General features: G+C 33.4%; 1 protein-coding gene across 1 annotated transcript; it reads right to left on the minus strand.

Annotated features, from left to right (window-relative positions):
- Positions 1-12,040: 12,040 nt before the first annotated feature.
- On the minus strand, positions 12,041-14,999 carry LOC105778116 (uncharacterized). Its single transcript, XM_012601720.2, has 2 exons — positions 12,823-14,999; positions 12,041-12,738 (listed from the first exon to the last, which is right to left on the minus strand). Exons 1-2 carry the CDS (start codon positions 14,959-14,961, stop codon positions 12,313-12,315), a joined length of 2,565 nt encoding a protein of 854 aa, XP_012457174.2. The 5' UTR covers positions 14,962-14,999; the 3' UTR covers positions 12,041-12,312.
- Between the last annotated feature and the right edge of the window lie 1,618 nt (positions 15,000-16,617).

The raw sequence follows: 16,617 nt of genomic DNA on the forward strand, positions 1-16,617 counted from the left end.
CCCAAAACATCGATACCTCATAGAAAGTTTTCAAATTCTACATTTGGTACCTAACTCATTCCAAACTATTATTAAACCATACCAATTCACATCTTAAATACCAATTCATATGCCTTATCTGCATTCTAACCAATATCAAAACATGTCATCCTTAACTATGCATCAACAATTCATCCTTATACCATTTCAACTAGGATCATAAACACATTGATATACATTCAATAACATACTTATACCCTATTTTTATTAATTAACCAAATAATACTATCCAATCAAACTAAACAATTTCTCAATGCTTAAATTCCTACCAAGCTCAATATATATATGCCTAACATATCATCTATCATCTATTAACTTTCATTCATCAACATTAGCACATATAATTAAATTATACCAAACTTCAATTACCAACTTAGTAAATACATGTTTATAATCATTTACTAATTTCAAATTCAACAATCCCAAACATAACAAAATATTAAAGTGACTTCACTAGGTACATGCCAACTAACAAAACAAAAAGGGGATTCACTAACATTGTTGAGTCTAGGATTTTATTTGGATGCTGAAGTCAATGTTCGAGACCTCACTTGAAACCTAACCCATGCACAAAAAACAAAACGTATGCTGAGTAATAAACTCAGTGGTATTTCTATAATCGAACATTATAATACAACTTAAATCAATTAAAAACACTTCATAAAAAGGCCATCCAATACCAATGCCAAACAACATGTTATAATGTACATTCCACTATATGAATTATTCCATTCAAGTTCAATTAACTAGTATATGAGTATCATACATTATCTCAACATATCCCGAATCGAACTGATCGATTTGTCTCAATTTCATAACAATCTTTCGTGCTTATAATCCGATTTACATAATTTTTCACATTAGCCATCAATTTCATTTGTCATTATCAATTTTACATTTAAAATCCCTATTAACCTAACTCGAACTCGAACAGATACATGAATCCAACCAACACACCAATTTTGGCACCTAGTGTCTCATCGAAAAATCTGAAGTAAATAAATTGCATCTAGTGCTCATAGGTATACCTGAAGTAAAATTTGTGCCGAAGATTCTTCGATACGTAGTCGAAGTAACCCGTACTCAACCTATCATATGACATGCCAACTATATCCGACTTTGTCTAAACAATTAATAGGTATTGATTTGTCTAATTCATAATATAGTTCAAATTTCACAATTTATCATTTTCAATTAATCAACCAAGTTATCAATTCATAAGTATCATAGCATGATTCATTCGAATTCAAAGTCAATTTTACATTTACATCAATTTAAAATATTTTTAATTTTATTCATATTAGTCATCTATCTCAATTATCAATCAAAATCGTATCAAGTCAACTCAATTTATCAATTTTAGCCCACCTCATAAACTTACCATGTAAAATAGAATAGATATACAACAATTGAAGTGGTTCGAATTATAGAAATATAAATCAGGAATTCCAAGCTATTCGTCGACGACTTTAGCTTTTCCTTTTCCTCTTGAGGAATAAGGCCCAACGTTAGCTACAAATTAACATAAACATATAATACCATCAATATTCAACCAAATTCACAGTCAATTTTCATTTTATAAAATCATTTTATTTAATTTAGTCCCTAAAATAAAAATTGTTATAACTTTCGAATTTGAGCTTCAATTTCAGAACTGATCTCAAATACACCCTTCTATAACTTTCTATTATCAATAATTACGAAAATTTACACCAATTTTGAAATTTATATACTTTAGTCCCTATGTTAAAAAACTAGCAATTCAACATTACAAATTAGTTCTTTTCACTTATAATCTTAAAATCTATCAATTTAATACCTAAAAATTCAAGAAATCATCAATGGAAATTTTCTAAAATTTTAAAAATTTTACAAATTGGTACACAGGCTAGCTAAATCAAGCTCTTAAGACTTCAAAAACATATCAATTACAAGAAAATGACTAAATTAACTCACTAATTGAGGGACTAAAGTTTGGAGCCTTAAATCAATTCCTTCATCCTTAAAAATGATGGTTTCAGGCCTTTAAAGAAGATAAGAGAAATGATTTCTCTTTCTTTCTATGTTTTCATATATATTAGTTTACTTTTATAATTTATAATTTAATACAATTTTAATTTTAATACTATTTTAACAATTTAGCATACCAACCATCCACTATAATTCTAAAATGGTATATTTTCCATTTTAGATCTTGGTTTAATTGCTATATAAATCCTTAAGCCTTTGGTCAATTATAAATTTATAGTTGTAAACTTTTACAATTTAGTCTTTGAGCCCTGATTAAATATAATTTCGACTAAATTTCTCATCCAAAATTCAATTCACATATACAATAAGTCCGTAAATATTTAATAATAATATTTACAGGTTTGATTTACGGAAAAGGTGTCCCAAAAAGTCTTTTCTGACACCACTCAAAACTGAGTCGTTACATGACATATAAAAGTACGAGTTTGAAAAAACTTTTGAACTAATGAGAATACCCATTATTTTTCATGGTATTATTAAATCCACATTTAAAAATAATTATAATATTTAATTTATAATTATTAGTTAAAAAGTTGAAATAAAATAAAAGTTGTGATAATTATATATTTAAAATAATTATAATTTAATAGAACTTGTGATAACTACACATTTAAAAGTAATTAGAATTTAAATTAAATTTATTAATTAAAAATTGTGCTAATTTTAAAATAAATTTGTTATTTGAATAGAACTTTAAGTATAAAATATAAGGAAAAGGAATGTGATAATTATAATTTACCATTATTAGCTAAAAAATTGATATAGGATAAACTACACCATTAGTCACTAAACTATGTGTAAGTTTTAGTTTTGGTTACTTAACTAAAAAAGTTACAATTTTAGTCACTAAAGTTTTCAAAATTTTTTTTTGTCACCGATTGCTAAGTGGCACTTTTTTAGTTGGTATAATAACATTTTTAGTTTCTAGTTTTTATGCTTTCATCAAATTGACCATGATTATATATATAATGATAAAAATTGAAATTCTAAGCATATTAATTATCACTTAATTAATATTAGAGTTAATTATGTTAATTAGTTATTATTTTGAATAATGTTACTTTGCATTAATTACATATCTTTTTCCCAGTAAGTTGGAAACTAAGGTTCTTGATTTAATCCTGGTTGTTCTACCTCCTAGTAAGTATTATAGTTATGCATGTTAAGTTTTTGAAGAAGTAAAGATGTTAATAATTGTAGGAACAGTAAGTATGAATGAAACGTCTTGCATGGAGGTTATCTATGATTGAGATGTTAGCAAATTGTTTGAAAATGGGTTTTAAATGGTGAATTTGTGTTCTTTAAGCAGTGGTTGTTGCTGGGTTGAGATGAATGTTCGAGTCTAGAGCTTTGAGCTAAAGTTTAGGTGAGTATTAGGTGAGTCTCTATTTTGACTCCTGCATGTTAATTGTTCAAGTAAATACACATATTTAATGATAAAACCTCAAGTAATGGGTAAGTTTGTGAAGTATAGTAAAGATGTTATATGTGTACAATGAAGTTATGTATGAAGTACTATATGAAGAATAAGTGATTGGTAAGTATGCAGGTAAGATTTGATATAAGGAATGTACGAATCGATCAACTATGTGTGAATAAATTTGGGTAAGTAAGTTCTGCATAAAACGTCCCTTGTGATGCCTCTAGCAGTTCAGGTATATTGCTAACCAGACTAGCAGATCATGATGTGAAAATAAGTGTAAGACCATGTGGCTAAGACCCATGACAATGTATGATATGAAAACACTCATAGTGTAGCCTCCAGTAAGATGAAGGCTGGACTGACAGATTACAACATGATGGGTAAATCCATGTGGCTGAGACCCATGGCAATATATGGTTGTATGAATATTCATGGTGATGCCTTCGGTGATGTGTAGATCGAACTGACAGATCACGACATGAAATTAAGTATAAGTCCATGAGGAAGAAACTCATGGCACCTTCTGTGAAAGTCCGACGGGACAGTAAACACGTGATTCTATATGTTTTCTTGTGTGGAGTAATCTGCAAAGCCTTTGCAGCAAGTCTTGTATCATTATATTGGGGTATTCGATGATATTTGTGTGATAGAATGTGGTTATTCGCCCTTGTGGTAAGTTCTAGATAAGTTATGAGAAATCTTCGATAGATAAGTATATGATACGTCTGAAGTTAATCTGATTGAGTTAGTTTCGTGATGTAATCAAATAAGTCTTAAGGGAAGTATTGTGAAAAGAAATGTGTATCTGTGTATTCAAAGAAAGTATCTGCCATGGTAATCTGTTAGTCTAAGAATATGGGTGTATTGGTAGTCATGAAAGATATAAGCATTTTTTAATCTAAGGTAGTTTACATTATGTAGTGCTGAAACCTGAGTGTCTGGAATCCGTCATATTTGAATGGTACCACGGCTCGTCATGAAATCTTATGAAATTCGAGTTGTTTGTCATCTTGGTTTATTTTGGTATTATGTAACAATGATGTGTTGGAATTCTTTTAAATAATCTAGAATAATTCTTATTGGTATGAATATGCATTGATCTGAGACAATATATGATATGATTATCATACTTAGTAAGGCTATCCGCCAAATGAAAAGATATGTAAGTAGTATTCGCCAAGAGAATAGTATCGGTATCAACTGTTCTGGAATAAACGTTGAAAGGTTGTTTGATGATAACAGAAGAGATTGTATCGTCTCGTAAGATCTGGAGATAGCCAAAGAGTTAAGTGAAAGATAATAAGTAAAGAATGGTAAGTGGCGAGTATGTAACGACTCGATTGTTAGGGGTGTCGAAAAGTGAGATTCGAGACTCTATTCCCGTAAAATGAACAATATTTACGGGGTTAGTTTTGTAGTGAATTAGTTTTTGGTTAAGTAATTTTCATGAAATTAGGAGTTGTTAAGGTACAGGGATTAAATCGCGTAGGTGTTAAAAGTTGAATTATAGATTGAAATAAATTAAAACAACTAAAGTAGCAATTATATCTTTGTTCTTTTAAAGCAGATGGACATGGGTTAAAAACAATTAATGTTATGTTATTAAATATATATTGTTTAAAGTAACTTTAATGTATGCATATAATAATAAGAAACAAACATAATAAAAAGAAACTCTAAAGAAAGTGGAAAGAGATGAAACAATGCATGCAAATTAAAAAGAAAGAAAAGAAAGAAAGAACAGAAGGAGAGGCTGACAACACCTAGGGTTTTCTAACTTTCCAACTTCAATTGGTTAGTCAATTTAGTCCATTTTCTTACAATTTTTACGTTTTTGGAATCCCAGTACTTAGAGCTACTCGACCCATGTTATAATTTTTAGTATTGTTTAAGATTTTAAATCTTGTCATTATTGAATATTTTAAGTACTAGGGGTTAAATTGATAGATTTTTAAGTTAGAAGTGGAAAAAAGACTAAATTGTGAAATTAATTATTAATTTTGAGTAATGAGGACCTGAATTGTGAAAATTTCAAAATTAAAGGGTAGAATTGAAAATAGAAAATTTCAAAATTAAGGGGTAGAATTGAAAATAGAGAGCTAAATTTAGCTTAGAGTGAAATTAGTATAAAATTTGAGGTTAAATATGGATATTAAAATTAGTCTCGGTTTAGGGACTAAATTAAGGATTAAGCAAAATCTGGTGTAACATTTGAAATTTAATGAAAATTGAGTTGTGTATCATTAATCTATTGTAATTATTTTATTCCGTAGCGAATGTCGTCCCGGAATCCTCAAGTAAGAGAAAGAAAGACAAGATCGACGTCGAATAGCTCAGAATATACGGTTTGTGTTTCTATAATCCGAACTAAGTTATAAACTGTTGCATATTGAATTGTAGTGTATGATAAGTATTGAGGTGAGAACTCTTGTACTTGGGTTGAATTGAATCCGTAGTTGATTTGAATGGACAAAGTTTGTATATCATGAAATGTGTTGCTTATATGAATATTGAATTGAATATATATGTGACAATGTACATATATGAGATTTGGACGTTGGATGTTTTGGAAAGTGAAATGGAACCCTATTAATTGTTTTGGGCTAAGTCGGATATAGATGGTATGCCATAGGATAGGAAAAGTTTAGGGATTTCTTCGACCTTGAGTCGATAAGGCACTGGGTGTCAATTTGCTTCGGTTTAACCGATGAGACATTGAGTGTCAACTTATATAGCGATGGGCGTAGTTATTACTTCAAATTTATCCGATGAGGCACTAGGTGTCAAACTGGTGTGTTGGTTGGATCCGTGTATCGGTCCGAGTCCAAGTCATGTTAATAGGGGAATTAAATTATAAAACTTATATGTGATATTGAGATGACAAAGATGAGAAATGGATATAAGATGGGAAATGAAATATGAAATGATGAAATGAGATATGAATATTTAAATGAAGTCATATATTGAACAAAGGGATGAATCATGCCACTATATGAGTTGAAATTATCAAATGCTATATGAAATGTCATTGTCATGTACAAGAGCATGTAGAATTTAGTGGATGTGAATAAGGATTGAGCAAAGTTATATTATTGAATTGAAACATATGTTCATGACATTACTTGTGCATTCTTACATTTTAATTACTCATATCATGTTTAAATTGTTCGAATTATAGAAATACCACTGAGTTATACTCAGCGTACGATTTTGTTTTCTGTGCACAGGTTAGGTGCTTTTAGCTTATCATTGACCCAACACTCAACAACGAATCCCGGACTCAAGTGTAGTGATGTTCTATTTTGTAATGGCATGTACCTAGGAGGTCATTTGGCTGATGTTGTTTATAATGTGATGATATTTTGGTTTTCTAGTGAAATAATGGTTATTTCTATATATGGTTGTGGTTGAGACTATGTTTGATATGATAGCTTAGTTTAATGTTTTGGCATGTGCTTAGCTTAATGCTTGGTAGCATAAGTAGCTAAATGTTAGTTCAATTTTGACAAATTTGGTATGAATGAAAGTTATGAATGGTTGATATTTTGTCAAATTGTTTGAAGATATAAAATGTGATACCAATGAGGGTACATTGGTTAGGAACTTATGATAGTTGTTTTGGCTTGTTTTAAGCATGTTTAATCATGTTTTGAATAGGTTAAATGGCTGGTGAATTGGTTGCTTAATGTCCAAGTAAACACAATTCGGTAAACTTGAGTTTTAAGGTACATTTAGGTACACACGACCTGAGACACGGTCTGTCACAAGGCCGTGTGACACATATGGGCAACACACACGGGCGTGTGCCCTAAACGTGTTGTAAAATAGTATAAGTGCAGTTCCCACATTGGCTGTCACACGGCCTACGACACGGCCGTGTGACCCAAGTCAGTGAGTTACACGGGTAGAGACATGGGCTGAGACATGACCGTGTGTCCCAAGTAAGTAAGTTACATGGGCAGAGACATGAGATGGGACACAGCCATGTGTCCCAACTTCAAAAGTCACGCAGTCTGGGGCATTCCACACGGCCTATCCACAAGACCGTGTGACCCCTGTTTCTAGGTATTTTTGAGATTTGCCTTAAACTTTTAGAATTGTTTCAAATTAGTCCCTTTTTTTATAGGCTATTTTTAGGGCTCCGTAAACTTGTATTAAGGACTGTAAGTGTCTTTTTACTTTAATTTAGAATAGTCTTGTTATGTATCGAACTTCTAGCTTTCAAGAGGGGATAAATATTGATAAGAGTGTAGACAGTGGAAGACCAAGTTTAGCATTACATAGCATGACTCATTATTCGATTGTATGAGACACTATTATGGAAATATTAAATTAGCATGTATTGCTCCTTGTATGATGTGATGTAAACAGTTAACTTGCAGCTTTACTTATGATGTAATTAAATGTTGTGATTGTTTAGTAACGCCCGTGACCCTAATCTGATGATGGAGAGGGGTTAGGGGAGTTACAATGTAAGTATGTATAAAGTATATATATAGATCTGAAGCTGTTAAGGTATTCGCCAAAGACAGAAATGGTAATCCAAAAAGTCAAAATGTAGAATTCAGCAAGAAAAGTTTAAAGGTATTTTATACTTAAACTCACTGAATTTGTATAACTTACAAATGTTATGATTATGTTCCAAGTATTGTTGTGAATGATTACTCTAGGATGGACGACACTAAGAATGTGCCAAAGAAGGGCGAACTGAGTTATTATGCATACAGTGGTCAACCTGGAAAAGTGGCGTATAGTAGAATTACGCCTTTTGGAGTCAGTCTTTAGTAAACTTTTATGTTGTAATTAAATTATGATAAGTCTAATGTAATATTTTATTTTTACTTTTAAATACGTTTCTTTAATAATGAGACCTTTTACATAATAAATATGCTTTAAAATCAAAAGTATGTGTTGTATGTTCTAAAAATTTGTTAAGTATCGTGATGTAATATCCAAGATTCGGACCTGGTGATTTAGGTCAGGCTTGGGCATTACCTGCTCAAACTTCATTTTCTAGATTAATCATGAAATGGAATTTTTTTTTCTCTATTAATATTAAAAAATAATTTGTAAAGTTTTGTGATAACATGTTTCTATGTTTATTTCTATTGGCATTTTTTATCTAAGGAAGAACAGAGAACTTAAAAGCTTGCTCACAAACGTGCTAGCAAGGAATGAAAAAAAAACTTATTTTCATTACTTTCAACAAAGCATTACATGATTTTTATAGATAATCATCTTACCACACTCAACTAATCCAACTAACCTATCTTGAAACTTGAAAAACATAACTTGTACACATGTATAAGCTGATTAATCAATCCAATCCGCACCTAATCCCATCAAAACGTTACTAACCCAGTCTATTGTCAACTAAGTTTCATGAAAAGAGGACTTGACATGTTTTCCATGTATTGTGCTACTGCTCGCATGCACTAAGGCATCATCTCGCAGTTCGTACTTCATAGTTCACATGTATTACTTATAGTTTGACTTATCGTAGGATAGCTCACTGTTTGACTGTTCACCATTTTGGCTTGCACTTGGACTATCCTCCCTTTGGCTTGTACTTGGACTGTCCGCCACTTGGCTTGTACTTGGATTGTTCACCACTTGGCTTGCACTTGGACTGTCCGCTATTTTGGCTTGCACTTTTGTCTTGTACTTTTGCATCTCGTCAAGTGAGAGAGCTGCTGCATAGATGGCTAAGTTCTAACACTCCTCCTTGGCTTCCATGCTACAAACACCAATTTTGTTTCTTGTGCAGCTTTTTCAAAATTTTCAGGCTCTAACACTGCTAAATCACATATATGATAAGCTTCAACAATATGCATTGTGCCTTTAACAGGAAGGTCATCGAAACCTTCATCTTTAGCTTCATCTTCAAATTCAGTCATCTTCTCAACCAAATTTGACTTGTACACTTGACTAAGGGACTTATAATTCACATGTCCCTGTCTTTTGTGCCAACTATGTGATTCATCCACTAAACTAGTATAGGCTCTTGAGGCCACAAAGTTCCAATCCAGCATAAAGCTTTTATTATTCATTGAGATTGTCACAACTTCCTATCCCAATAAATCAAATATAGTGCAAAATTTATCTTTAAAAACAACAGTGTATTTCTTCTCAAGAAATTTACCAATGCTAAGAAGATTATGGTCTAACTCAGGCACTTAAAAACATCTGGGATTACTTTAGTACCTGTTGGAGTGCTGATTAGCATATTACATTTTACCTTTGTCTCAATAAGTTAACCATTTCCAATTTTGACTTTTGAAATGTAAATTTTTTCAATCAGCTTGAATATCCTTTCATTTGAAGTCATGTGGTTTGTGCAACCACTGTTAATCAACCAACTCTTGTTGACTTTTCTGCTTGAAGTAAAACAAGAGGTAGTGAACAGATGCTCCTCCTGAGCTTGGTTTTCATCAGTAACCTGAGCTTGAATATGGTTCTGCTTCTACTATTACTATCATTTGGTTTTGTATACTTTTTCCATATGACCAAATTGTTTACAATTTCTACATTGAATATCTAGCTTGAACCAGCAATACCTCTCTAGGTGATTGGTCTTCTTACAATGAGAGCACGGTGGATTTTTTTTCCTTTCCATCGTCTCTCAAACTCTTCTCTTTCTTCTCTGTCCAATCCTTCTTTTCTTTATAGCTTAATGAGCTCGAGCCTTCTCTATTTCTGGCCTGAAAGGTTCCCTCAGTGTGCCCCTCTTCTCTGCTTGATCTTCTTTGCTCTTGAGCATACAAAGCATTGATCAACTTAGGTAGAGATATTGTTGATAGGTCCTTCAAGTCTTCAAGAAAGGAATTTTTTTACTCATACCTCTTTAGAAGTGTGGTTATGACCTTCTCAACCACCCTACTATCATTGAGCTGGTCCCTTACTAGTCTAATGCTATTGACCACTACCATTATCACGTCTACATATTGCTTCACTATTTCAGCCTCACTCATCTTCAAGTTCTCAAAATCTCTCCTGAGATTAATGATGATAGAAGGTTGCGCGCAGACCAAGATCGAGTTGTCAAGTCACAGGAAACTCCTACGAAAACTCTAAACGTTTGGATCTAAAACGAAACAGCAAAACTTAATTAGAATCAATTAGATCTGGAAACTAAAAATTCCTAATTCAATAAAGAACAACCAAGAATCAAACACTTATGAATAGATGTTCTTGGAATCAAACACTTATGAATTAATGAGATTAATTATCCGAACCTTGAAACTCCTCTTTTAACTTATCCCAAGCTTCTTTGAGAGTCTTATAGGCCATAATCCTAGTGAAAATCACAAGTCTCACAGGCCTTGTACTTCTTAGCACATTATCACTATGTTGCCTGAACTGTGCTATGGTAGGATTCGCCCTCAATGGTGGTGGCTCAATATCAACAACCACTACCTCCCACAAGTCAAAAGCCTAATGGTAGGTCTTCATCTTTACTACCCAAATATGGTAGTTTTCACCATTGAACACAGGTGGTGGAGGAGGTGAAAAACTTGCTGAAGATATTTTTGCAGAAACACAAAAAAGAAATGGCCCTCAAAGATCAATGGCTTTGGATATCAATTGTTGGAGTTTTTGTCTAAGGAAGAACAAAGAACTTAAGAGCTTACTCACAAACTTGCTAGCAATGAATGAAAAAAAAAATTCATTACTTTCAACAAAACATTACATGATTTTTATAGACAATCATCTTACCAAACACAACTAATCCAACTAACCTATCTTGAAACTTGAAAAACATAACTTGTACACATGTATAAGCTGATTAATCAATCCAATCAGCAAGTAATCCCATCAAAACATTACTAACTCAGTTTATTTTCATCTAAGTTTCATAACAAAAAGACTTGACATGTTTTCCGTGTATTGTACACTGCTTGCATGCACCAAGGCATCATCTCATAGTTCGCAGTTCATAGCTAGCACGTATTGCCCGTAGTTCGACTTAGCGTGGGATAGCTCGTTGTTAGACTGTCCGCTATTTTGGGTTGCACTTGGGTTGTTCGCCACTTAGCTTGTACTTAGACTGTCCGCCATTTTGGCTTGCACTTGGACTATCTGCCACTTTGGCTTGCACTGTCCACCATTTTGACTTGCACCTTTTTTTGACTAGCACCTTTTGCATATCGTCAAGTGAGAAAGCTACAGCATGGATGGCCAATTTCTAACAATTTCACTAAAAAGAGCTTTGGAAAAATAATTATAGGAAAATTTGTCAAACAAAATAAATTATTTTAGGAAAAATTATTCAAAAACTAAAAAATATTAACTTTTCTAGAAAATTAAATCATTCTCCAAAAATCATTTTTTGGAAGTTGTTTTATGTGAAATAAAGGCACCCTTAATGCCGAATCTATCCTACCTCCTAATCGAAGTCAAAGAGACTGGCTGTGGTCAGCATTTCTCCAAGCTTTGCCTGCTTTGACAGTTCCTAGTTATTGGAATACGTGTGTATATATTTTATGATCATCTTGTAAAATTCTGTTTATACCAGCAGCTCTCTTCAATTAAATTTGTTTTTATCACTTCAGTACAATTTCTGCATAAATCTATTAACAAGAAAGAAAATACAGTATACAACTTTCTTCAACAGGTATATGACCTTTTTCTTCTTTTGAGGCTCATAGTTACAATAACTTATTACAATGATTATTGCTGAGAGAAAAAAATCTGCTTTAGCTGTTATGAGTTCCTATTCAGAAAGGATGATTATTCAAACATTTTAACTGATACATGTATATATACAATATGTATATATTATAGAATTTGAATAGTGGGAGTGCCACAGTTAGTAAAATTTACTGATCCTTGAGCAAGTTCAAAGCGGTTTCAACCAGTGAGTGAATTGTTGTGTTGTGCCGGCTAAGGCCAACAGAGCCGGAGAATATGTTGAAGCTCTCCAGCTCTGCTGTGGTCTCTAACACACCTTCCAGCTCTTTCTCCATTCCCAAATCCTTAAAAATGTAGACATTCTTTACATTGTCATGCATCATCCAAATTGCCAACTCTATGGTGAACCTCCTTATTCTCGGGACCTTAGCCGACGGATGTCTGTACTTTTCCAGTATCTGGACCAACGCTTTGGCTAGTTCTTCCTCTTTAATTCCAGCTCTCTCAAACATGATGCTTGATTCATTAGAAGTCATATGATTGAACACTTGTGCTGCTAGTCCTACCATTACTTCTTGCAACTTGTTCTCTTCTGACATAATCGCCTTGAGCACCTGCCATCCACAATGATAAATTGTTAACCATTGTATTTTTGACATTTAGTATAGTTTCCTTGTATATTGGAGGTCAATACTTACTGTTGGTGCTGCTGCTATGACACCCTTTAAAAGGTAGAAGCAATCTGATCCGCGGTAGGTGCACAAGTTTCTTAGAATTCTTGCAGCAGTCACACGAAGCATCGGAAACTCCAATGCTGCGATAAGTCTTTCGAGGACTTGCAGCCTCAATATGCGGTGGCAATTAGCTCTACTTTCTAAGGCCAACATGGCGAGCGCTTCTCCTGCTGAGCGTCTAACTTGATTCTGGTGCTCTGGCATCCCCTGGTTGAGAAAGATAGTGAACAACTCCTTGAGTACCCCACCAGTTCCACCAATCCTCTCTCTTGCTTCCTCTTCCAATGCCAGATTGGTTAATATCTCTATGCTTAGCTTTTGCAGAGTTGGGTGCTTTTCACCATGTCTCAAAATATCTCTAATGTTGCTGATGGTGAAAACTACCTCTGAGATTTCCTTTCTGAGATGTTTTCCTGTGGCACCAGTGGTGCTTGCCAGCAGTTGCACCAGTTGAAGACATCGTTTAACTGTTAGAATCTGGGATGGTGCAACGTTTTTATCCCTCAGCAACTTTTCTCCAGCATGTGTAAAATCTATGATTTTAGGTAAAAGGCCCCTAGTGTTGCCAATCTTTCCACAGTTATCATGATCACAAGCAAGCTTTTTAAGAATGAGAAGTCCTAAATGATTGAATGTCCAGAAACTGTAATTTGCATGATCAAGAATGAGGTTCTTCTCACCAATTTCATCTGCTCCGTCGCCTGAACTTCTATTTGTTTGAAGCAGAGATGATATCGATTCCATTGCGCCTGGTATACCGGCAACACGCAGGCAGTTTTGCCTCTTACCAGCAAGTTTTGACAGTATCTCTGCAGCTGATCTCCTGATCTCTTCTTCTTGAGGGTCTTTCCAGTTCAACATCTCAACTAATCTTTCAACCACCGATAAATTCACCCCGATCTTTTGCAAGGTGTCATCGGAGTATCTTGCGCTAATCGCAAACTGCCGAAGAATTCTAGCTCCAATAAGCTGTTCATCAGGGGAACTGGAAGCCAATAGATCAATAGCAAAAGTAACCATATCCATTTTCAAGCCATCAAAAATGCTTCCATTAACACATCTGGAATAAGCATCGTAGAAGAACCTTTTGATGGAGACCATACCTGAAGGTCCAAGCTCACACTCCTTGTTCACTTCCTCCAAAAGTTTACAATATATGACCTTCCACTCCCAATAGGCTTTCTCCGTCAAAAACAAGAGAGCTTCTGCCAAGGCCAAGGCATAGAAAATATTCAGAGCAGATTGCCGGTTCCTTTTATCACTATCCCCCTTTTGTACCTCCCCATAGTTATGGTTGACGAGTCTCGTGGATGAAAGTACTACACAAGCTGTTGCAGACAAGAGTTGGAGCCAGTAGAGGACTTTGCTTATATTTCTTGAAAGGAAAACCCATTTGCCATAAGGTAGAAGAGGGACATCTGAACTTATCCATGTCCGAGTTGGGGTTCTTGAATGATTCCATTTTCCAACATGTAAATGATCAACCTGTGTTACTTCTCTCGTGTTATGACTCGGCTTTCTTATCAAGGAAAGTGGATTGAAGGTTTGTTTCACAGCTTTGATGAGGATGTGTGAGCTGGATCTCAGTGCTCGGAAACTACTGATACCGGCATCGGTAATGGACCATGTAGCTTGGTGCTGCCATTCGAGCTCATGACTTCGGCTGAATATCCGAGTCCCTTCGATTAACAAAATAATGGTGATAAACCAGAAGTCAGTTTTATCCAAGGTGATAGCAAAACCACCTAGGAGAACTACTGTTGCCCAGATAAAACCCAGAGTTCCGAGGCCAGTAGCTGACTTCTCGAAGATGGAAAGCCTAAGAGCGAAGAGAGTTAGTTTCTTTTCGGGTGCTCGAAGCACTGGTGCTGAAGGCACGGATTCTGCATTACATTCTCTAGCCTCACAGCTACTCTGGGGTTCAAAAATGGTGTTTGAGCCACAAGTCTCGCTAAGCTTCCGAAGCTCATTAATCTGCAAATGGACACTCATATCATCATCCAAAGAAATTCCACGATCCATATGGATAAGGTTCAAGATTGGATTTGGAGGGGAAGGAGTATAATATCTGATATTCAGGTTTTGAATTCTCGTCTTTGTCATGATAGAAGCATAGAATGGGGATTATAAACAAAGTGAGGTAATTAAGCTTAGCAAGCACGTTTGTTTTGTGGAGGTGTAGAAGAAAGAGTAACGTTAAGTCTCCTTGTCTTTCCCTCATATTTATCGGCATGTTTTTGCTATTAGATTTATTATTGACGTCACTTGCTCCTCTCTTTTATTACTTGGAGGCCAAGGGTTTTGCAGAGGATATCGTTATTGGACATTGTTGACATGGCTACGGATCACAGTGGGTTGAACATAATTTAGGTTAAAACAATTAGTTGTTATACCTAATTTTATATAATTTGTCTTTTAATTTTTAATTTAAAATCAACTTATCAATTTAATAAATTTTAACAAATAATATTTACAAAGTTAATGGTTGGATTAAAATTTTTAAATAAAAAAGTAAAAAGATTTAATTTTAAATTTTTAATAGAATGAGTAAATCTCAAATTTTGTCAAAGTATAACCACCAACCACATATTTTGACCTTAAATTTATAATGAGAATCAGTAAGTGTTAATTTTAATGCTAAAGCATATTAGAGGGAAGATTTTGAATTCGTTATTGAGAATCTAGGAAGGATTAATGTTTATAGACATTAAAATATAGCTTTCTTCCTTGAAAGGAGTAAGCTAAGTTAAATCACGAAATTGTTAAGTCGTTTTTGTCCTTTTGTTAATTAGATAGTTGATGAAACATTCAAAATCCCCGAAAGGCTTGTTTTATGATGGCGTAAAACCGAAAGTGAAATCCCTTTTGTATAAGTGGTCGAGCCTTTCCCTGCCACTTTGCTTTATGTGAACTTCCATCCACCATCCCATTTGGGAAATTATTGTGTAAAAACATAATCTTTCATTTTGTTTTGACATTTTAGCTTTTAAACGTCCAAGTAGCTGTTTAGAAATGAAAATATTTTGTTTTAGGTTTAATATAACATTTGATACCTGAACTTAATTTTTTAATTTAATATTTAAATTTTTTGGGCCCAATTTAGTACCGAACTTGATATTTTTTCTATTTTAGTACTTAAGCTTTATTTTTTAAGTTCAATTGATACCTAAATTTATTAAATGTTATACAAATTATGCAAAATACTAATGGTGTTAAATTTTTTTGTTATTCTACTAAAGTATAGTCAAGATTAGAGGAAATTCATGTTAGAAAAAGGTATTGAGCTATGCTTAATAAATTAATATTAAATAAATTTTTTTAAAACCCCAAATTAAAAGAAATTCATTGTTTTCAATTAATAAAATAAATGAAACTAAAAGTATTTGAACATGTAAAATATAAAGAAAATATCATCATCACATATTGATCATACATTGACCATTTTGCTACCTCATAAAGAAACATTTTAATATATTGGAGTAATTTGTAAAAAATTTAACAAGTACCAAATCGAAAAAAAATATTAAGTACCAAATAAAGAAAAAAAATATCAAATTTAGGTACTAAATATTATATTAAATCTTTGGGTTTATTTTTTACCGAGTGTAATTTGTAGCTTACAGGGATTGGTCATAGGAGGAGTTTTATTGTGTGAAGTTAAAGGGTACAATGGGACCCAAGGCCAATTTTCTATTCTCTTTGACGACACTCCTCGCTTCTCTTCACTCATCTGCCATTATTATTTATTTGAAGAAGGGA

Source organism: Gossypium raimondii, chromosome 10 (assembly GCF_025698545.1).
Source record: "Gossypium raimondii isolate GPD5lz chromosome 10, ASM2569854v1, whole genome shotgun sequence".
In the NCBI taxonomy this organism is placed as follows: Eukaryota; Viridiplantae; Streptophyta; class Magnoliopsida; order Malvales; family Malvaceae; genus Gossypium; species Gossypium raimondii.